The 23,927-nt window shown below is 45.9% G+C and overlaps 2 protein-coding genes across 3 annotated transcripts in view; one reads left to right on the top strand and one right to left on the bottom strand.

Moving 5' to 3' along the window:
* PPP1R1B (protein phosphatase 1 regulatory inhibitor subunit 1B) overlaps nucleotides 1-15,562 on the bottom strand; it is a 38,056-nt gene extending 22,494 nt beyond the window's left edge. Inside the window, exon 1 of one of the 2 annotated variants that reach the window (XM_083147192.1) lies at nucleotides 15,054-15,562. In XM_083147192.1, the coding sequence (XP_083003318.1) occupies nucleotides 15,054-15,191 (138 nt within the window). In that variant the 5' untranslated portion in view covers nucleotides 15,192-15,562. Of the gene's footprint in view, nucleotides 1-11,326; nucleotides 11,414-15,053 lie in introns of those variants that run through there. The other variant, XM_083147193.1, reaches the window with a different exon arrangement.
* Nucleotides 11,469-22,377, top strand: LOC146008178 (uncharacterized). The gene is made up of 3 exons (XM_083147194.1): nucleotides 11,469-11,562; nucleotides 20,898-21,206; nucleotides 22,210-22,377. The coding sequence occupies exons 2-3, from the start codon at nucleotides 20,969-20,971 to the stop codon at nucleotides 22,317-22,319; spliced, it is 348 nt and encodes a 115-aa protein (XP_083003320.1). The 5' UTR covers nucleotides 11,469-11,562; nucleotides 20,898-20,968; the 3' UTR covers nucleotides 22,320-22,377.
* The last annotated feature ends 1,550 nt before the right edge of the window (nucleotides 22,378-23,927 follow it).

Genomic DNA, 23,927 nt, shown 5'->3' with positions numbered 1-23,927 from the left:
CATTAAAAAACACAGAGTAAAACAGGGCTAAGTGAAGATGGCGACTCACTAAAAACATAAAATGTAGATGCTGAACTCCATAGAAAATTTGGTTTAGCCCCTGCAATGCTTAGAAAAGTAAAGAGGAGTCCTACATAGTACGACTCCTACATAGTATATGGATGAGCATCTCCTTCCTCCTCCCAAAAAATGCACAGCAGGGATGGGGAACCTTTGGCCCTCCAGCTGTTGTTGAACTATGCATCCCAGCAGGCCCTGCAACAATTTCAGCATGGCCAAATAGCAAAACTGTAGTAGGACATGCTGGGATATGCAGTCCAACAACAGCTGGAGGGTCAGAAGTTCCCCATCCCTGAAGCACAGGCTACTCTGTGCTTAATTACAATTCTGCACCCATGCCAACCTGCCGCCTGACGAAACACTTTTCTTTGTTGCAATTGTATTACTTTGCACACAACAGTTTGATTGGTTTAGTAGTAGAAGTATTTATAATGTACATATATAAGACAAGTTGGATATATGTATGTAGGTGCCTGAAGCTTTGGGCCTCATTCAGATCACATCGGTCCTGCGTGCATTTGCACGCAGTACCGATGTTGCGCGCCTGCAGGCGTATGGTGCGTGCACCCACGGCGACCTTTCGGTTCGCCGGGTGCACGCACCCATGGCGGCGTGGGGGGCGAGATGGGCGGGGGCGCCGGGCTGCCCCATTACCATATGGGAACGCCCTTCCCATGGTAATGAGGCAGTGACGCGGGTGTGGGGGGCGGGTAGCTGACATCACCGGATGTCAGCTTCCCGACCATATCCACGCCAGTGTGCACACAAATGTAAGTAACTGAAAAGTCACTTTTATAGGCATGCACGCTAAACATCATTCGATGGTTGGTGACCATGGAAAGATGTGGGCGGATACCTGAGCCATGCAAATGGATGTTTATGCAAAACATCCATTCGCAGCTGTTCAGGTGAAGCCGCACTTTGAGGGGGCGGCGGGGGGGTCGTTCACCCGGCGGGGTTTGGTGGACTCGCAAGGCTGTGAATTCGCAGCCTTGCGAATCAACCAGAATAACCCCCTTTATGTGAAGGCCATTACATGTGTAAGTGCTGCACTGTAGCAGTCCGAAAACACATAGGTGACGATTTCTGTTTTTGCTGGTGGGTGCTCAAGCCAAAAATATAGAGGAGTGGCTTCATGGGGAGGCGGTGTGGCCACAAAATAATACCAATTTTTATTATGGAGCACAGTTGTCTCCAATATTCAAATTACGGCAACAGAGTTCCACATACATAAATGCCCCCACAGTGCAGGTACATAAATGCCCCCACAGTGCAGGTACATAAATGCCCCCACAGTGCAGGTACATAAATGCCCCCACAGTGCAGGTACATAAATGCCCCCACAGTGCAGGTACATAAATGCCCCCATAGTGCAGGTACATAAATGACCCCACAGTGCAGGTACTCCGCGGACAGAATACACTCTTCCCGGCATACAGTTTCCCAGGTGACGGGTCCGGCAATGTGGGTGCTGCAGCCGCAAATTAGCAATTTAATATGGCGGCCCAGCAGCGGGACTCAGGCCCGTGGGTGCTCATCAATTTCCGTGGGTGCTCGGGCCCTTGAGCACCTACAGAATCGGCACCCATGCGAGCACATACAGACCCGAGCTGTACAAACACTTGACATGACAGTCCAAACTATGTAGGCAGTCACAGCAACACTGTACACCCTTGTCCATGTGCAGCAGAGCTTGCAATCTAGTCTCCTATGAGTCTTATGCCCCACAATTCACAGTACACCACGCCCAATATTTATCTTTAATTTGCTTCTGTCAGCAGCTGACCTCGGCTATCTGACAAGAGACATTTCAGATTGAGGCTCAGTGCAGCCCCCAATGCTGATAAGAAGTGCCTGGCCTTCATGCAGTCACCTTCACAACAACTGCCTAAAGTGACACCAGTAACCCTTTTGTAACAGAAAATCAGTGTTACACAGCTTGTTATGTAATTCCAGTCAGTTTTTTTTTATATTCCTATATAGTATATAAGCGTCACAATAGGTTTTGCTGCTAAATTAAGGGGCTTGTCCACTTTCATCTAACTGTGTTGTCTTTATGGCTTCCTTCTGTGCATTTTAGCTTTGTACTTATATAATCACGCAGGTTGTTGTCATAGCTTAGACAGATGCTGAGCTGTTTGCTTTGGATACAGTTGAATCCGGATAGCAGCATTGGGTGGTATCCCATGGTGCTTAAATTAAGTAACTGCCTCATAATATAAATATATGACTAAAAAACATTGGCAGGTAGACACCGGGTGAAGGAGAACAGTACATACACTTATTTATGAGTTGACGCAGAATCAATTTTTTTTTAGATGGAAATTAATTTATTTGTACTACCTGCATTTGCAGAGAGAAATAAAAGAGAAAAATGGGTTCCATAACTATGGGGGTCATCGGTAAGCTGCACATGCACAGAAATGCGCATGCACAAACCCAGACCATCGGGGGCAGGGGACGAATTTGGTTCACTAGGTGTGAACCAGAATCGGCCTCTATACGTATACTATATAAAATATGTATATTTCTGGAAAACACAAAGAAACCAGGGCGTACAAAATAAGCATCTCTGATACAGTACACAATTTGCACACACGTCTACTAATGCCACTTTCCCACTGCAGGTCTAAAACGGTAAATTGCCAATTTTTCAGCGCAATTTACCGTTTAAGGCTGCAGTGGGAAAGCGCCAGAGTTGAAATACCGGTTGCCCTGGAGCAAGGTACCAGGGAAGGGGGGTATGGGGGGAGCAAGGTACCAGGGGAGGGGGGTACGGGGGGAGCAAGGTACCGGGGGAGGGGGGTACGGGGGAGCAAGGTACCAGGGCAGGGGGGTACGGGGGAGCAAGGTACCAGGGCAGGGGGGTACCAGGGAGGGGGGGAGCGAGTGTACCAGCTGGCAGGTAAGGGGGGAGGGGGGGCAGGACAGGTACAAGGGGACACAAGGGGATTAAAAACGTTTTACCTGCAATGGGAATGGTACTTAAACGGTATTTAAAACGGTAATCTGCTGCAGTGGGAATTCTAATACCGTTTTAAATACCGTTTAAAAATACCAGTACTTAAAACGGGTCTGCAGTGGGAAAGCAGCATAATGCTGCTTTCCCTAAACAGGTAATGACCCGGTATTTGTAAACAGGTAAGAGCCATAAAGACCCTTTCCCACTGCAGCTCTTAAACGGTAAATTGCAGTTTAAATACCGTTTTTGTCACATTCACATTGTACCCGTTTAAACCACAAAGCAACCAGTTTAAAACATGGGCTGTCATATGAATGGACTTTTCTTGCCCCACTGTACAATCATCACATGCAGGAAGCCAATCATGTTTTTAACCTTTATTATTATTACTAAATACCGTTTAAGAGCCTTTCCCACTGGCAAAAAAATGGCTCTTAAATGGGTAAAACACTGCTTTTTACACGTTTTACAAATACAGGTATTTGTTAAATGGGTAAAGCAACCTGGAGCTTTCCTACTGCAGCTCTACCTGCTTAAAAAGGCAAGTTACCGTTTAAGAGCTGCAGTGGGAAAGGGGTATTACATACCAGCACTAACCAGCTTCCACAGTATCCATGCTTTCAGGTTTCCCGATTTTCACTCAAAAGATTTAGAAAAACTCATGTTGACCTTTTTAAGTGTCTACCTTTATGATGTATACCTTTTGACACTGTCGTCCTGATGCATGTTGACCTTTTGGGGTCGACCTATTGACTATCGAGACACTATGCAATAATCCACACCTGTACGTATATGTCTGTATATGTTCACCTGTGTTTAGATGACAAGAGAGAAAAGTTTGTGCTATTAATAAATGTTATGGGATTCCTTGCACAGGAAGTGACCTCAGTGATGTCACTAGTGATGTCACCTCAATGATGTCACTAGCTGCCAGTAAGCTGAGTGGCTGAATTCCAGAAAATGGTTGTCTCCAGAAAAATAAATTCTAAGAAACTAATCATTCTACAATATGTTCTATGTTTACCATGGCAAAAGAGAGAGAAATGGCACCACAAATGGCTGTCTCGGTGCTGCTCTGCCAAGCTGTTTATTTTTCCCTGTTTGTCTTCCCCATTTCAGCTGTAATTATGCACAGCAGAGAAGATCTTCTGAGCTTCAGCGGGCTTGTCTCATGCAGGCACACCACGGCAGTCATTTGGGAGGTGACCTGGCTGGCAGTGCGGTGTCAGCCCCCAAGAGTCCCAGCGCTGGCCCCTTTAAAGGTGACCACATCAATGGCAGAGATGCTGCCCCTGGTAGTTGCGGCGGCGGGTCCTGGCCAGCAGCAGTGACTCGGCTTCAACATCCGGATGCAGTGACGTGGCCTCTGTGACACCTGGATGCATAGACCCGACACCCAGAGGTCCCGTTAGTGGCCCCTGAAGAGGCTATTGCAGACAAGAGGAGGAGGAGATTGCACATGAGAGACATAGTGGCGGCCCAGCTTTGGCCTCCGGTAAGGTCCCTGGATGCTGCAGGGAGATGAGTGCCTCCCAGTCATGTGGGGGGGCCTGGCCAAGTGGCAACATGGCTGCAGCCTCTGGAGGCAGTGGTGCAGCTGTGGCTCCTGGAAGTGGTTGGTGGAGTGGTCCATTAGTGTCCAACTGTATTGATCACAGAGGTGCAGCAACGGCTGTCTGGGACAGTGAGCCAAGTGGAGAGGTCACAGGTCAGCCCTTTCAGCTATTCTACTGTCAAATGTGCGAAATGTGCGATCACTGGCGAATAAGATGGACGAATTGTCCTTTTCCTGGGCAGAGCTAAGTCAAGCTTTGCTGGGTCGTCTGTCGTATGCTCCACAGAGACAAGGATAAATGACCACATTGCTGATCCCTCAGTGTCTCATCCAGGCTTCGGTCTCTTCAGAGTTGATCACACCGTGGAACTCTGCAGAAAGTCCAAAGGTGGTGGCATTTGCTTCTACATCAATTACATAATTTTAATAAATCTTAAGCTCACACTTGGACACTCCCATCATCAACTCCTGACCATTCTACTCTCCCCAGGAATTTGTCTTGTGGTCCTGGTTGGGGTGTATATTCTGCCACAGACTTGTGTGAACGCAGCCCAGCACCACTAGTCTGCCAGCATAACAGACATTGAGCTCAAACATCCAGACTCCCTGCTCATCATACGGGTATGGTATAAGTTACCGGATGTCATTTTTACAACATCAGACTTTCAGGAGCCCAACAGGGGACGAGCGCACTGAAGCCCCTTGCAGTGGCCCCTATTCTCCCTCTAGGAGAGTCGTGGACCCCCAGAAGGGAAAATTACCTGTGTAAGTCGGGATTCCAACTGTCGGGCTCCTGACAGTCAGGATTCCAATGTTGGAGAAATCACTGTTGGAATTCCAACTGTTGATGAATCATTCAGCACCCCATCATACTGGGCAACTTTAATAGAGCTAATCTGCGTCAGGAGCTACTGAAGTACAAGCAACAAATTGAGTGCCCTACTACGGAGGGGCGCACCCTAGACCACTGCTACACCACAATCAAGGCTGCTTATTGGTCTATTCCTCACGCAACCCTAGGTCTCTCCGACCATTGCCTATTCCACCTTCTCTAAACCTACACTAGAAGCTGAGATCAGTCAAGCCTGTGGTAAAGACTGTTAAGAAATGGACCAGCGAGGCTAAGCTGGAGCTACAGGCCTGTTTGAACTGAACGGACTAGGGGGTCTTTGAGGCCTCAGCTACTGAATTGAATGATTTCATTGATACTGTAACATCTTACATTAGCTTCTGCGAGGAGATGTGCATGCCATTCAAATCATTTTGCACATTCAACAATAACAAGCCATGGTTCAGTGCCCAGCTCAGGCAGCTCCGTTGGGCCAAGGGGGAGGCCTGCAGCAGAGGAGACAAGAGGACTAATTCAGGTTGGTTGCAAAAGAAAACTCCTTTAATGGACAAAACCATGTGCACTGCAGGTGGAGCAGATGTAACATGTGTAGAGAGAGAGAGAGTTTAGATTTGGGTGGGGTGCGTTCAAACTGAAATGTGTTAGAGCGACTGGTGCTGATCCACCTGAAAGAAATAACTGGCCCTTACCTGGATCTTTTACAGTTCGCCTACTGTGCAATGTGTTGAGGATGCAGTCAACATGGGACTGCACTATATTGTGCAGCATCTGGACCTTCTGGGCACCTATGCAAGAGTCCTAATTCTCGACTTCAGCTCAGCATTCAACACAATTGTTCCTAGCATCGTTCTCCCCAAACTGCCCCATTTAGGGGTCCCAAATTCCACTTGCTCCTGGCTAGTAGATTTCCTGCTGGGACATTCTCAAGTGTACGTATGATTAACACGGGGCACCCCAACAGTTGTGTACTCCCCTTTGGTTTTATTCCCTGTACACCAATGTCTACACCACAGAGGAATCATTGGTAAAATATTACAATTTGCTAATGACACTACCATCATAGGTATAATCACGGGTGGGGGATAGTTTGTATACAGATGGGAAGTGAACCGACTGACATTGTGGTGTGACAGCAACATCCTTGGCCTGAACCAACTCAAAACAGTAGAGATGGTAGTGGGCTCTAGAAGGAAACTGGGTACTTATGTAATATCTGGGCTCCCGTTTTTCTTATGAGACCATGTCCGCTCGCCACGCTTCGGGCACGGTGGCTCGCTGCGCTTGCCACACTAGATATATTCAACTCCATGCGTAGTTGGATAGTGGGGGTATGAAAAAATGGGGTGCATTTAACATGGGAGCCCAGATAATACATAAGTACCGGAAACTGTTTTGTCCCCGCTTGTGATCACCGACAATGTGGTGTCGATAGTGGACTCATTCAAGTTCTTGGATTTTATGATCTCCCGCAGTGATGGCTAACCTTGACACTGCAGCTGTTGTTGAACTACACATCCCAGCTTGCCCTGCTACAGTTTTGATATTTGGCCATGCCAAAACTGATGAAGGGCATGCTGGGATGTGTAGTTCAACAACAGCTGGAGTGTCAAGATTAGCCATCACTGATCTACTGGACCTAAAATGGGGGTCCAATTCTGCCGCCATCATTGGGAAGTCCCAGCAGAGGCTGTTCTTCCTGAGGCAACTCAGGAAGTTCAATGTCCCTCAGAAGCTGTTGTTCCTCTTCTACTCCACGATTGTCGAGTTTGTGTTACGCTCCTCAATCATAGCCTGGTACAGATCCACAAACCGCTACAAATGGAGGTGAGGATGGCTGAAAAGATCATCGGTACTGACTTCCCCTTTGTTAACGACCTGTACTTGTCCAGAGTCAAGAAACGCGCTGGTAAAAATTGTAGGGGACCAGCTGCATCCTGGACATGACTTGCTCAAAATACTTCAGGGCCATTCCTGTAAAGTCAACTAGAAAAAAAGCTTCTTTCTTGAAGTGGTCCACCAACTGAACAAGACAAGCATGCCCCAAATCCAAAACTGAGAAGTAATATACACTGTGCTCCCCGTGGTCTGTGTATGTTGTCTTCTGCAGATGCAATGTTAACCGGAAACAAATTTCTAGTATACAAAAGTATACCTGGCCAATAAAGCTGATTCTGACTATTGGTGCTCCCCATATAATAAAAGTACAGGGCAATGTATGGTTAAACTATGTGCAGCCTGCAGGGCGTCTGCTGCCTCAGGAATCTGCTAATGAGATTAGAGATCTGAAAACAGAGATTTTCTTGTCTTTTTTCTACTGCCTGAACCTCTCCTGTACATGTCCTTCACCCTTCCAAGTTTCTATCCTCCACCTATCAAGTCTGTCTGCCCAAACCTTTACGGGTTCTACTACAATTACACCTTTCAACCGGTAGTGTGTGCTTAACTTGTCTGCTGTGAATCATCTCAATTTCCCACAAATCTCTGAAGTACAGTCACCAGAATGCACTTAACAGTGGCATTAGCCGGATTATCTTAATTTTGTGTTAGCTAAAGGCCACTGATTTACTCCCTCCTATAGTATATTGTAGTTAGTGGGGTAGATATTACAGTTAGTTAGCTTAGTTAGTTGGTAAGGGTAGTAGGACGGGATCCAGGTATGCCTAGGTTGGGGTTAGGTCATACAGGGTGGGGGTTATGGGGAGGTTTTGTTTGGGTGGGATTTATTAAATTTTTTCTTCTCTGGTAGATAGTTATATATATTTATTACTCTAGTTCTATGTGGTTACTACAGTCGCTCTGGAATATTTTATGTGTATTGTCTACTGAATGGGAGGATACTGAATACTTCAGCATATAATTATAATTATTATTTTGTTACACACCCTGTACTGTTTTCGTATGATCGGACCGGAATGGCGCCTTCGGGTATTGAAATAGTACATCTGCTATATAGAAATATCCTAAGCCCTGCCTATTTATATATATATATATATATGTCCATAGATTATTGTTCTATACGCGCCTAATTTCGAATCACTGCTTTAGCTATATTTATATATACCTGGGGTGTTGTTGTTATATGTTTGTTTGCAAAAAAAATCAATAAAATGTATAGAATTTAAAAAAAAACCATTGGCATTAGCCACACACAGCTAGTATACTGTGCTACATACTCAGGTATTAATTGAGCTGAAAACTGCATATGCATATGCACAAAACTGGAAAGGATAGGTCTCACATGCGCTACAGGAATGTTCAGATAGGGCATATTTCCTCCAGATAAGTTTTCACCCTCATATAAATTCCGAGATTCGTCATATATGGAAAAAAGAGGGGAGAGAATATAAAATATTGTACTACTGTGTATATACATGTTCACCTAGTTGGTGTAGACCTAATGACTGTATCCCGTTAGGGATTCTGTTGGACATTTTGCAAGTGTTTTAAATGTCCTGTAAACGACTTGAGTTGTCCAGGATGGAGTGATAGTAATTGTAGCCTTCATGATTCATGGAGAGGCACAGGGCGCTTATTGTGGAATAACTGACAAGGACTGTGGAGACTATGAGGTAATCACAAGGCCCCCACCAAAATTAAATGCTATTACTCGTGAGACTGACCAGTCTTCACACTACCCATGAGTTGCTTACCAAACGGCTAAGGCAATACAGGGATTCATTGTCACACATTTAGGATACTCTAATAGACTTGATGTGCCGAGATCAGTTTTTCTATTAGTGTGCCGAGGAACTGATGGAATGGATGCATTATCTGGAAGCAGCCACCTTTAAAAGCTGATGCCATGTTAGCATATAAGTATGTGGTGGTTTGGCTAAATGCACACAAGCGCCTGACCAGTAGCCACCCACAACAGAGAAAAATCCCTCTTCTGCTCACCCCTCCTCGAGGCAAGCATCCACAAATCACCTGCTTCTAGCCAGCAACCACTATTTCCTGGTCCTAGAAAGGATCAGAGTCCACTAGTGCCCTGACTAGAGTATAAATGCTATTGGTGCAGTAAATTGATCAATTAAAGATGAACTGTCCCACAGAACAAAAACAACATGACTCATTCAGCAATCCTAGGTGCTGGATCTTGGCTTACTTAACACAGTCAGTACAATGGGGTGTGGTGGGAAAGAGAAGGACTCTGTAGAGAGGCACCTGTTTGGCCAAAGGACCACCTAAAATATGTTTGGTCATCTGCAGCTGGTCCAAGTTGTAGCTCTGCAGAGAAAACGACTGAGAGACACTGGTGTTAGCTTTACCCGGATCTCAAAACAGGATCTTATTGGCTATCCAGCTGTCACATGTTTTGGAGCAAAAACTTATGACAGCATATAACCAATAAGATCCAGTTTTGAGATCCGGGTAAATCCAGACCTGAACATCTCTAGTCACTCTCAGTCACTGGAAAGATCCCACACCTGATTGCTGCATATTGCTGGATGAGGTCCTGGTTGATACTGTATCTTAGTGATTACATCATGACCACCTTGTTAATGCCACCTCCAGAGTAAAGCTGCCAGACTGCCCTCACAGACAACCACTGCATCAACCAACCCAGAGGCAGCTACTAGATCTGCACAGCTACTCAGCATTTATTTTGCTTCTGGCAAGAATACCTAGCTACATGTTATGATTGTTCCAAATTGTTGGATTTGCCCAGCTTCTATGATGAGGAACGAAAATCGCAAGGATATTCTTATTACTTATCCTATCCTGACTAATCTTAATTCTACAAACAAAGACCGCTTTGTAGTGTACTAACTAAGTAGAGTGATGACCACAGGAAGGAGTTCAGGAAAGCTGAGCTCCTTGACCTATTTCTGGAAGGCATGTTGCACCAAACTGGCGGCCTTTCAGGTATTGTATCAGGGAGTGTGGTCATGTGAAAATAGGAGTAAATAAATCAGTTATGGAACAAGTTCAGCTGGTTGTTCCACAGAGCTTTCAAGTGAACAGATGTCCGTTACCAAGAATATCTCTTTAGATGGGCATCAGAGTAGGTATCGAACACTGAGCTACCTCAAACAGTTTTTTTTCTGGCCCAGAATGCCAGTGAGGCCGGTGTCTTGTGCACCCCAGTGCTCATGCTGCTCTTAGGTCCTTGGCAATAGTCAAGCTTTTAACCAAATGTCTTTGGACATACTAAGTTGTCTCATGATTATCAGTAGAACAGGAAAGAGCTATATCCTTACCATTGTGGATTACACTATAATATAGCAAATGGTGTATAAAGATAGCAAGAGAAAAAAATATAATTTTTGTACAGTTATATTTTTCTGCCAATGTTTATATATATTTAAGATATATTTTGTATACACTTTAGTCAGTATGAGATCAAAAATAAGAATGCCATACTGTTTTTTCTTTTCCTCACCAACTCCATTGAGGTGGAACAAACATCCCTGTGGTATACTACCAAATCTACCAAGTCAACAAGTTCAAGACATACACAAGTTCGAGGAGTTACTAGCTACTTACAGTACCGATAGTAGGACCAGGAAGTTATCCACTATATCCAACCTCCTTGCACTTGCCAACAGTTAAGTTGGAGTAGAGCAAGAACAACTTACTAGGTAGCCTCAAAAGGTGAGTAGCTTGAGTCAATGCTGTGGATTTCTGAGGCAAAGTTCAGTAGGTAGTCTGTCCAGATCTCCTACCTAACACACTATAAAGATACTAGAAGACAATTGGGTAACCTGTGTATAGGGTCTCACCAGAAGTGCAGGCAAGTATATAGTTTAACGAGATGGACTGGTCAGCATGTTTTATATAGACTACAGCAGATTGTGTGGTGACTGCAGTGTGAGACTAGGACAATCACAAGTAAAGGCAACCAGACAGACACTTGTCCTGACCCACAACCCAAAAACCATTCCCTGACAGATTTTACCTCACATGTATATGGTACGCTATGCACATATGCAAGCCAATCTTGCGAAGGGAGCCTGCAATGGCTAGCCATCACAGGCTGCACACGGGGTGATTGACACCCTGTGGGTGTTTAAAGGCGGGAATGCAGCGTTTCCTGGGAGTGTACCACAAACGCATGTGTCCCCCGGCCGCTGGGAGGGAGTGCCGCCGACATCATCAGTGGCTACCTTCTCCCCACAGCCATCGAAGTGCTGAGTAAGTCAAGACATACTCTGAGCTGTGTAGAGAGGGGAAAACTATTTGGTGGCGAGTGGATTTGAATGGTTTTCCTCTCATGTGCACTGTGCTTTTGCATTTGCAGCCATGCACATGGGCGGGGGGAATGGGCTCAGTGCGGCGACGGGGCGGCGTTTACCTTCTTGCTCGGCTCCAAAATCTCGCAGCCCAGAGATCAGGTCTGAATTACCCCCTATGAGCCAGGATGGGCCAGATGAGCAGGAGCACCCTGTGGCCTATTTAAACAGAATACTGCCATAATTGAGATGAAGGATTCGGCAATTATTTGGGCTGAGAAAAAACATCAGTGCTATTTGTACAGCCGGCACTTCACTGATCACAACCCTTTAACGTAGCTACAACACACCTCATTGAAAAATGCACTTCATATGTAACTATACCTGGTGCAAGAGATCTGTCCAAAACAATACAGAATTCAGTGTACACTCAACATAGCCCACAATTCCGTCTACACGCCAGTGAACACTTGACCTATGTAGGAAGGAAGAATAATCATTGCTGCCCAGTTACACCCATTCCGTTGCAGGAGGAGGTACAATTGGGCTGCTCGTGTTCTCCCATATATGATAAAATTGCAAAATCCATCTGCAAAACAGAGATTTGTCCATTTGTGATTTCACCCTGTAGTTAGCAGACTGTGCAAAATGATCCCTTTATTTGGGGCGTACTTACAACATTGAGTTTCTCTTCTCCTGGAGAAAGTAGGCAGAGGAGATGTAGATGCACCTGGAGTTTGCATCAGTTTAACCCCTCCCTACGATCTGTGATATTATCTCTCCATCCTTCCCTAGGAAATGGGTGGGATGCAAGAGAAGTACCCCCTTTTCTGGGGATATGGGGGGAAATACATAAAAAATCAGGAAAGTAGGGACACATATGAATTACACAAGGTGAAATGCAGACTTTTAGTGAGCCAGTCATAGAACCTGCATAATTAATTTGTACATTAATAAAGGGATTATTTAGCAAACCTAACTTCATGTCATACATTCAGGATTTATTTGAAGACCGCACACTCCAGTACACTGATAATCTCAAATACTGCTGCGTGTGCCACTAATTACTCTGCATGGCCCAGCAGGACCTTTCCATATGATATGATGCAAGATCACTTATTTCCCAAGACTGTAGATAAACCTGTCTTCTCCAGTTTATACATAGAATAAAAAGGACACAAGTGTAATTCATAAAATACGTCATGTATTTCATAACCTGCACTGGTGTTCTGCTCATTGCAAAGAAGGGATTTCAAATGTACTGCTTGTGAATAGTACGTACTGAATCTCTGCAAGATGACACCTGATAACTTATAATACTGCTTAGATCAATCAGACATACATGAGGTGCTGAATGCACTGTATATATAGGTGACTCAGACTGTTAGGAAGCATTTGATAAAAGAAGAGAGAACTGCACGTGTGTAAACTATATACAATGCTGAATAATGGGAATATGACTTAAGAGGTTGAAGACTGACCCAAACTAAAAGCACATTTTACTAACAGCACTATAATTTGGGTATGGGTAAAAATAAAAACCAGACCAGGACAAAACCCCCGGACCACCAGATCAGACATCAAACTCTGCATTTTTGAGCTTGTAACGTCTGCTCCGGGGGGTGTCCTGTCCGGGGGGGCTGCCTGTGACACCTAAAGCCTCCCTGTATGGTCTGGGCATGTAGCAAAAACCGGACGGTCCGTACCACACCCGGAGGCTGTAATCTCCCCTTCCCCATGTCCCTGGTGAAAGGTATCACAGGGACGACACCCCCCGGACGGGACACCCCCCGGTTCGGACACTACAAGCTCCGGACTGCGGATTTTGATGTCCGGTCGGGCGGTCCGGGGTCTAGTCTTGATCCGGTTTTTACATAGTCCCCTATCATTTCAGGTGAAGCCAACCCAGCCAGCGCTGTAATTACTTTTTTGTCCATACTTTGTTATTGATAAATAGTTTGAACAGGCGGTGTCAGTTTCTAAAGCCCTGTACACGCTGGACAATAACATGAGCGCTATTGCCCGGGTCCTGATATCGGCTGAAGCATACATTGCCCAGTGTGTAGGACTTTACACAGGGTCCGATCAGGGTTGGACTGACCCACAGGGGTACAGGAAATAATTTGATGCTGGAAGCATAGTCATCACTTCATTGTGGGCTTCCGTAGTCCAGATCGTGCACTCTCTTATAGTTAGCCAAGCTCCTTTGGCAGCTGGCCACAACCTCTATGGAGACCAGCCACACCCCTAAACATGGGCCCCTACCACTGCATTCCCCCGTTGGACCCTTCATGCTCCAATCCGAAACTGGGCCTGATTCAGAATGTGTGTGCATCTTCTGGAGCAACTACTGTGCGATAATTGTGTAAATAAGGTTCTCTAGCATGTTTGTGTGATCCACTTCTGCGTCCAAAGACACAGCCTCAGATCATATACTGTAAGTGAACATCGGTCATCTGAGTAAAAACTCAGCTTACTCAGGATGGCCAGTGTTTCCATGCGGTCATGCCACGAGATGCAAACACTGCCCCCGGCATGCAGACACAGGCTGACATGTACCTGTTTTTGAGAACACTTCCCATCCATACCCCATAACATGGTGTCCATCAAGCTGCAGCTTGATTGACACCGTGAGAAAACTTGCAGAACGAGATCTGCATATCAGAATTGGAGATGTATGTAGACCATTACTTTTGCAGTGATCTCTTCATTAGGCCACCCTGCCTGGACAGAGCTGTTGCTCTTCACAGTCATCTCCTCTATGATAGACCATGCAGTTTCACCCTCCCCTGGTTGCCATTTGCATGGCATGGATGTCAGAGGCAAATTCTCACAAACTGCACCAGTTGCTGGCACAGGACCACATGGCACAGCTATTTGGCAGCAGGTGTGGTCAAACCATATATTTAAGTTACTTGGAGTTATCTTTAGAGTCTTCAGTCTATTCAGTAAATACAATGTGCATGTGAAAATGAGACTTATGAAATGTGTCAAGAAGAGACCTTACAAAATGCACACATTAAAATAACTTCCGTGGCCACTTACCAGCTAAGCAGGATCATCAGTGTAAGTGTCCTACACCTAGGTGCTCCAACACCGTCTAGTTATATTCTCACTAAACGGGATCATAATGTCATGTAACAGTTTAATCTATTATACATACTAATTTCTAAATATGAGAGAATAACCATACAGCAAAGTGATATTATATATTCTGATGCATTATCTGACCCTTATGTGGCTACTCCTGAGACACATCCTTAATATTTGGCACCAGCCCTAGAAATGGGAGACAGTTGGTATGTATATGTGTAGATGATACTACTAAGTTTATCTTTATCCAAGAGATATGGGTAGAATGTGAAGATCAGAAAACGTAATATGCAAAGCAAGGCTGACAGCTAAAGGGTTAGTAAAATAATCATACTGATGAACGCAGACCTAGGTACTCACCATCTCCACTGACCGGGGGTCTAGTTGGCTGGGAGGCACAGCCACTGAAAACTGAATTTTCTTTCTTCCCTTGGGCTCCATTTGTGTTTTTTTCTGAGAGAGGCTGGAGTGCAGTCCTTGTGGCGTCCCAGAGCTCATCCTGACTGTCTGTAAATTCTCAGAAGTCTGCTTTCTGTGTCCTTCTGTCTCTCACCATGAGCTGTTTACCTCCTGTGGTTCTGCTCTCTCCGCCTTGCTGTATCCCCCTCTCTGATGCTCTGTATATTATTCCTTTACTCTCTTCTCTCACTTTATTTGACCCCCCTTTCCTAACTTTATGATCTTGGTACCTCCCTCTGCCCTATACTAATTAGTCTTCTGTCGCCCTCTCATATATCCAGTCTGTACAGAAAGACTATGTCCTGATCTATGCTCTGCTAAGTCACTGGAGTTCTCTGTACACAGCACCTTTGTCTACATACCCCCTTGGCTTCTCTCTATTTCCCTGTTGCTGTCCCGTCCTCTTTTCCTGGCACATGCCTTTTTCTCTCTCCCCAGCATAACTGGTGTTATAGAACTTATGCAAACATCAAGCTCCAGCTGGATTATTACATAAAGCAGGCTGAGCAAACCTGTGCCAGGTATTATGGCACTAAAAGGCCCAGCATGCCCTCTCATTCTCTGTCACTTACATTTCCTACACAACGTAGAAGCTGCCACAGCAATGTTGTGGATTGAACCTACTGTATACCTATTCCCTAGGAACTGACAGCACTGAGGTATGAGGCACCAACCACATCTAATGGGTCCATTTACAATTTCATTGTTGCGGCTAATTCCCTGAAGACAAAAACCCCGGTTTTCGTGGATTGGCCGCAAATATGAAGTATCCCCTGAATGAATGACTGAGGGGCTGCAACAGGAATGACCATTCCCTGCTGTGACCCCCCCCCCCGCCGGTAGCCGCATCCCCCATAGGTTTCTGCCAGATATATCAGGCAGCATCTCATCGGGTCCCTGGGGCTACCGCCATTCTGCAATGTGATCCTGGGCGGTAGATCCCCATTGCAAATGCGATTCTATGGTAAAAGGGGATGCGGTCAGTTTCCCGGTGGTCGGAATCCCGGCGTTCAAAATCCCGATGCCGAAATTCCGATATTTTTTCCCTCCGTGGGTGTCCACGACACCCATAGAGGGAGAATAAATTAGTGTGCCAAGCGCAGCAAGGTACCGGGCTCTCTGCGTAGCGAGCGTAGCGAGCCCGCAAGGGGGGGGGGGGGTGATCCACGTCCCCCTCTTGTCGGGATTTCGGCGGTCGGGATTCCGGCGTTGGGATTTTGAACGCCTGGATTCCGACCACCGGGATTCCATACCGAATCCGGTAAAAGGGCCCCTTAAAATGAAGGGATCGCTTATTGTTTCCCAGTCTGAGCAGATTTTTCATTCCAACAGAGCCATTCCTATACTCTGATCACTCGAAAGATTAGTTTGCTGTAAATGTCACTTGTACTGTTTGTGTACTAAACATGTCGCTACTTTCTCTATACTAGTGGTGTGTGCCTTGGCAGAAGATCACAGTGATAGCATTTATTTCTCCCAGTGTTGCACATAAGTGCGCACAGTAATACTGAGATAAAAGCACACCTTGTAGAAATATCTGAATAGGGAAACTATAAGATTTGTGCAATAAGGGAGCTGATGATGAATAGGATCTGTATTTAAAGACTAACGCTGTAAAAAAAAACCTGTACGCTAGTTCCATTCCCCCTGATTTAGCTGGTCCCAATATGCTGACATTCTCTTTCCTACAGAGATGGGCCATTTACTTAATAATATAACTTCTCACTCTGGCCCTTATTCTGATCGGTGCGGACTTTTCCGCATTCTTTCGGATGGCGTTTTTTAGCCGTCTGCGCATGCGTGGAGAACGCTACGCGCATGTGCCACGCATGGTCTCCGTACTTGTTCTCACTAATCCCGTACAGAAGTGTGCACCGCATACATTCGGGCAATAGGGGTGTGTTATGGGCGTCATGCGGAATGACACAGGGGCGTAGTTTCAAAGTGGGCTAAACTGGGCGGAAACATGGGCGGACACGGGGGAGTACACATATTTTGGTAGGCGTGCATTCGGACAGCACGCCGAATGCACGCGAACAAAAAGGGAAGAAATGTGCGGTGTCCAAAAGGTTACTCTTGCTTTGCGGACACCACTCGGTCATGCGCTATGCAATCGGAATGCCTAATCAGGACGGACGCACCTCAACCAATGTCACCTGAACCCAATACAATCCCATACTTTACCCATGACTTGTTAATTACACGCTTCTCACTGCTACAATTGGAAGCATTGCAGCTTAAAGGGAACATTACATGCTGCACTTGTCACACACTTTTACAATGCAAATAATGCACACAACTTAATAATATTAATACTAATACACATGCCACTTCTGCATGTATAAATTAATACAGACATTTGTGGGGCCAAAATAACATTTATTAAACAAACTTTGGCAAAAATTTAAAATACATAACAAAACAAATGGTACCATACCAGGACAAAAATTACATAATAAAGAATAAATAGCCACAGCAGAATCATTGGGAACACATCAGGTGGCTTCACAACAAAAGTACAGCACCAACACTTCAAGTACAGCACACTGAAACAGGGCAACAGAGGAACCAAACATGACATTTGAACCGCGGGCAAAAGTGGTGACCCTGGGCACGGATTTGGACACAGGATGCTGACACACACAGCTCAATGGAAGATTTGGGAAGACATAACGGTGGAGATTAATGGGGACACAAGTTCATTTGCGAGCACGTTTGGCCCTGGCAGGCTCCTTGCCACGTGCAGCAGCTCTTGTGCCTCGTCCACGGCCAGAGGCTGATGGTGGCTCATGTGGAGCACATGCTGGTGAGGGGGTGGATCTTCTTCCCCCTCTGGCAGCAGGGAGTGATGAGGTTGGTAATGCACCCGAAGCGGGTGACATTAGGGCCCTATTGCTGGTAACTAGCTCCACCATAAGTTCATTATGGCGGAGGAGGAGGTCGTTTTGCCGCAGGGCTTGATCAGCCAGCACCTGCAGGCTACCAGCAATAGCTTGGTGGCTGGCAGCCATAGCTTGCTGGCTGGCACTCATAGCCTGCAGGCTCTCAGCAATAATCTGCTGGCTGGTGGTCAAACCCTGCAGCACCTCCTCGGCCCTACGCACCCGCTCGAATGCCGACTCTCCCTGCTGTACAATACTATCCAGCACACGGCCCCACATGGACAATTCAGCCGCGGACAATCCCACCGGCTGCTGCTGCACGGGCCTGCTACTGGGGCCAGGTGGCACAGACTCCACAACCTCCTCAAGAGAATCTTGACCAAGCGGTGGCGATGCTGTTGAACAAGAAAATTCCAATTACCACACATTCCATGCAACATTTAAAACATCTACTTATGGCCTGGCAAATAATTACCTTCAAGAGTAGAAGCCATCACTTCCGCTGGGGACTCGCTGTCTATAGTGCTCACCCCCCGGACCTCCTCCACTGCAATACAGCACTGGGCCATCTCTTCCAGGGGGGTGAGCTCCAGCTTGGATGGCATGGGGCCAGCCCCAGAGGTCTGGCTGTGTTGCCACCGGTCGGTCAATTTCTTCTTGAGGTTGCCTTTGAAGTCGTGCCACCTGCAATCAAAGTGTACATATTAATACATGTAACTCCTCATGTTTGCTGTATCACCCATTGCAATATGATACATAATACAACATGTGCCTACTGACACCAACCTTACATTATATTCATTTTTCATACCAACCCTTAGCAGATACAAAAACATTCACCCTCCAATAACTATCAATTAAATGTCATGGCCAACATGTCTGTGCCTCCAAGCAACGTGAACACCCATTGGCCAACTAGATCTAATATTGAATGTAAACATTACTGGACTTGTACTACTCTAATGTAACACACATGTACTTGCCTCTTCTTAACATGCTCTGCCTGTCGAACTTGTGGAGCCACTGCATTAATCTCCGCCGTTATCTCCTCCCAGATCTTCCATCTCCTTGTGTGTGTCAACTTCACCACTGGACACTCAATTAAATCACGTGCCCGGGTCACCAGGATGTCAAGCTCCCGCGGTTCAAATGCCATGTTTCGTGTTGTGGGTTCCCGTGTTGCCCCACTGCGGCCACGGGCACTGGCACGGGCACTGCCACGGCCACGGCCACCGGTTGCTGTACCTGAAGTGCTGGGCTGGCTACTCTGTTGGGAAGCCACCTGCTGGGTTCCCAATGATTCTGCTGAGGATGGCCCAGCTGCTGATTGGCCTGATGTTGATGGGCCAGCTCGGTCCTCTGGGTTGAGGGGTACATAGGTAGTGTTGGCCTCCATGCGGGACAACAGATTCTGCACCACCTGCTCTTCCTCTGAGTCTGAGCCTGGCATGTTTGCAACAAGTGTTTGCCTTTCTAGGACCACTTTAAATACTATTTCTGTAATTGGCGTTAATCAGCTGCAAGCTGCGTTCCGTACGGCCGCGTTCCGTACGCCAGCGTCAACCGTGCGGCGCATACGGCCCGCCCCTTGGTGTGGAAAAATATTTCCAAAAAACCTGGCAAACTCAGTAAGTCTGATTTATTTGCTAAATGCAGATTCCAACACCAATGACCAAATACAACTGAGGTCAGACATGACATGTATATTTGAATGTACTTCTGTACTGTGCACTTGTTTGCTATGTAGTACAACTGACACTACCCATTCCATATGTCAATCCAGTCCACCACTTAGCCACAAGTAATCAGTGCTAGCATCCAAATCACATGTGAAAGCACTCCACATTCAGATTAGATGCTAGCTACTTTTCATTCCACCTCTGTAGTATGGCCCAGTAGAAGGTAAGTGTACACATGGCTGCATGGGCTCATTTTGGGAAAAGGTCTGCCTTCATTATACATTAGCTGTTTGGTACCTTGTTGAGTTAGGTGTAAGTGTCTAGAGATGCACACTATTTCACCTGTTGCTTATACCCATGTTTGGTGAATGTTATAGATTAGATATAATATGTTTCCATCTTATTTTACACTGTTTAGGATGGGTGTGCGATGCAATGGGTTAGCCGTCTGTTCGGGCGCATACACGCTGTTAGTGTAAAAATGAACAATAAAGTTAATACCAAATATCACTCTGATCAACCAATGACAGCACATGATTGTTAAATTTGTGCCACTCCTAAAATGGCGGCTTATGGCAGAGCAGCACCCTTCTCTGCAGCCGAACTGAGGACACTGGTCTCCGTTATGGAGACCAGGCTGGGCCGTGCTGGCCCGTTTATTACAAATAGGCAGAAACATTCTGCCTATGCGGTGGCCCGCCGGCGGATATACGCCCGCACCCATGTGCGGCGGACCATCGCACAGCTTGAGCGGCGGTGGTCCGACCTCCGGCGCAGGGAGCCAGAGAGGCTTCAAAGCATAAGGGCCAGCATTGCTAGATGTGAGTATTTCAACAGTAAATGTGGATTTGTACATGATTGCTTACCTGACATTATTTAATCCACTAAGGTCAGCAGCCTGATCATGAGTTCAACATGCCATACAATATATGAGTGCTACTTCCTGATTGACACCCTGTAATGGTCATAAAATATGTTATTGGGGAGGATTAATGCTTGTGATGCTTACAATGGCCCAAATGTCACAGCATACCTGCCATGTTACAGGCTGTGTTTTGTAAAGGCCACTAAGGAGCTGTTTGCCTGTACAATTATCTGTACTTATAACCTTTGCATTTGTAGCTTCATAAGGCTTAATACAAATGACCCCTAACTGGCACTTTTTTGTTTTTTTACAAACACAGCACGGGAACGAGCAAGACTGGCCCGAGATAACTCAGAGGCTTCCCAGGCCCAGGAGGAGGCGGAGGAAGTAATGGCCGAGGAGGTTGCCATTGAAGAAGGGGTCGCGGAGGAAGTGGAGGAAGAGGAAAGGGAGGAAGTGGAGGAAGAGGAAAGAGAGGAAGAGGAAAGGGAGGAAGTGGAGGAGGAGGAGGAGTGGGCAGCGGAGGTGGTGGCAATGGAGGCCGAGGTGGCTGAAGAGGCGGAGGTGCCACATGACGAGGCCACAGAAGAAGAGGAGGCCTGTGAGGTGGTGCAGGCACCCCAAATTGGTATGTATAGATAAAGTTTCATTATTCCTTTTGTCATCTTCTATTTGCTAGGTAGCACTGGTGATTCAATTATTTTTTTCTATACTATAAAGTGATAAAACAAACTGGGTAGCAACAGACACACTTAGGGGTTAGATAGGGTGGGCAAACCATCCCTTTCATCCTGGACACATATTAATGACACAGGTTGTGCGGATGGCTGTCAGGTCGATTTTAAGTGCCACTGAACCTGTGTAGTTAATCTGTATCCTGGAAGAAAGCCTCATATAGGTGAGTAGAGTTTACTGGTGATTGATCTTTGTAAACTAGATTCAGTATGGCATAAATGGAGTATGGACAGGCGTGGCTTAGACTGGAGTAACAAGTGGTCAGTGCCCCTGGGCCCTCCTCTAGCTAACCACACCCTGCGGTCTGCATGTATGTTTTGCACCATAATTTTGTGTTGATTTGTTCTTAGTAATGCTTTTGAGCATGGGAGTGGGTTATTGCTACAGCTTCCCCTAACTGGCATTATGACAATGATTTCTGGAGCAGACCATCAGCAGCCAAGCCATGCTTGATTGCACAAATGTACTGAGCATTCCTGAGAGTTGTGTAACTCCCCTGCCAGGCTCCATCATATAACAGACACTGAACTTTGTTTGCCGAATTGTGATTGGTGCAGCGCGTGACATGCTTCTCACAGCTTTGTCATGGGTGGGTTTGGATTGAGAAGTAGCAGTATGACTGTGAGGTGTTTGACAGAGTACAGGGTAGAGGGCCAAAATCAGGCTTTCCATGTAGTATGTATGCATGTATGTGTAGGTGTATGTCTCATATATATAGTTATATATGTGTGTATATATATATATATATATATATAATATATATATATATATATATATATATCTATATATATATACACACACACCTGTCACAATGCATGTTTAAAATGTTGGTTTGACTATGTTAAATGTATGCATGAATATCATTATTCATTTTTCAATTTGAATTTCCTCCACAGATGAGCCTGCCCAAGCAGAGGAGGGTCGCCGTGGGGCCCTTCTAAGAATGAGATCCTACATGCGGCTGATTTTGGCCGAAATGGACCGGCTCATAGATGGGCAAAATTAATTTTTTTCACATTTATTTTTTGTTATTTGTATTAATAAATAGTTATTTAAAGTTCAAAGTTGTCCGTGTTTTTTTCTAACATGCAAAAGTATATGTGTAACTTGTTTAAAATCTTTTAAATAAGCTAAATGTAAATAGTGTACATAGATGTATGTTAGGGTCACATGCTGTAAGGGTTAATGTGTGTCATGAATGTAGTAGGAATGTGGGTCAGTATAGATGAGCATTTAATTGATTGAAATTGCTAACAATCCCTTTTTCAGGAGGTTGCCTAATAGCCTAAGTGGGTCATGTGATCGCTGTGTGTACTCAGTACAAAAGTGTTGGATTGTGCGTAAATACTCCGCATCGGGGCGTACGGACAGCTTTCCGTACGTTCTCACGCGGTAAGACCGTGCTTGTGCGGGAAGACCGTGCAAGAATCTGTACGTTTCCCCCGCACGCGCACGGTTTGTATGTCGTCCGTACACACGCCCTGTTCTTACAGAGTGAGTCCGTCCGAATGCGGAGGACACGTGGGCGTTTCTACGGACGATGCCCGCACGCTGCCGCACAGCGATGCGTGCGGCCCGCACCGTAAGAATTCGGGAATATCCGCACCGATCAGAATAAGGGCCTCTGTGAGTAATGCTGGGTACACACTTCTAGCTATATCTCTAGATCAGTGTTTTTCAACCACTGTGCCGTGGAAAACTAGTGTGCCTTCAGCTGTTCTGAACTGTGCCCCCAGATCTAGAGATGCTCAACCCAGTTTACAGCCACCACCAGTTCAACCGTTATTTACTGGTCTCTTCTTTTCATGTAAAGGGCCAATGTATGTATGATTGTTTTTTTTATATGGGGGCCAATAGGTTTGTGTTTTTTTCCTGTGGGGGCCAGTGCGTTTTGCCCTGTGGGGATCTCATGGTGTGCCTTGACAATTTTAAAATCTTATTTAGTGAAAAAGGTTGAAAATCACTGTTCTAGATGGACCAGGCAGTATGTTCTGCATACATGCATGCATGCATGACTGATGTCACAACTGGGGGCATGATTCATACCTGTTTGCTAGGCTGCATATATTTGCAGCCTAGCGAGCAGGTGAACACTGCCAGCCACCCTGCCGAATGTCCGCCGCCTGAATCTGTTCACTAACATCTGAGCGGATGCGTTCACAAATCGAACGGGTGACAAATCATTCGATGGTTGCTCGCCATCAAATGATTTTTCTCCCGTTCGCTAGTAATAGTCAGTCTAGACTCACTTTTATTCTGGCCGTAGACATCGACATGCCTGCATTCACAGGAGTATGCCCAGTGTTTCTATGGGCGCACCCACCGTTTTTGTGGGCACAGCCATGAAACGATGTGTGCCCCCCTGCCTCTGGCCCCTGCCCACCACTCCTAGAGCAAATTCCCAGGCGAATGCGAAACCCTTACAAATCGAACGGGGGAGCGATGTTGCTATGTTGCACAGCCGATGAGATATGTCTGTGAGTGGAGTTGTTCAACTGAATGGCCGATATATCGGCCATTGTGTATGCAGCAATAGTTGCAACCATCAAAAGACAATAGCGGTTCATGGACAATGTGACTTAGAGGTATGTGCAGGCTACTTATAATTACTCAG

The sequence above is a fragment of the Crinia signifera genome, chromosome 6 (assembly GCF_055691185.1).
Source record: "Crinia signifera chromosome 6, ASM5569118v1, whole genome shotgun sequence".
NCBI classification, from domain to species: domain Eukaryota; kingdom Metazoa; phylum Chordata; class Amphibia; order Anura; family Myobatrachidae; genus Crinia; species Crinia signifera.
This window is presented reverse-complemented; position numbering and strand designations above follow the sequence as displayed.

What these genes read in the sequence shown, in the direction of transcription:
- LOC146008178 (XM_083147194.1), top strand. Translation starts at nt 20,969, where the DNA reads ATGGCCGAGGAGGTTGCCATTGAAGAAGGGGTCGCGGAGGAAGTGGAG. An exon ending in GGTGCAGGCACCCCAAATTG is followed by an intron (nt 21,207 to 22,209) that starts GTATGTATAGAT and finishes TTTCCTCCACAG; the next exon opens with ATGAGCCTGCCCAAGCAGAG.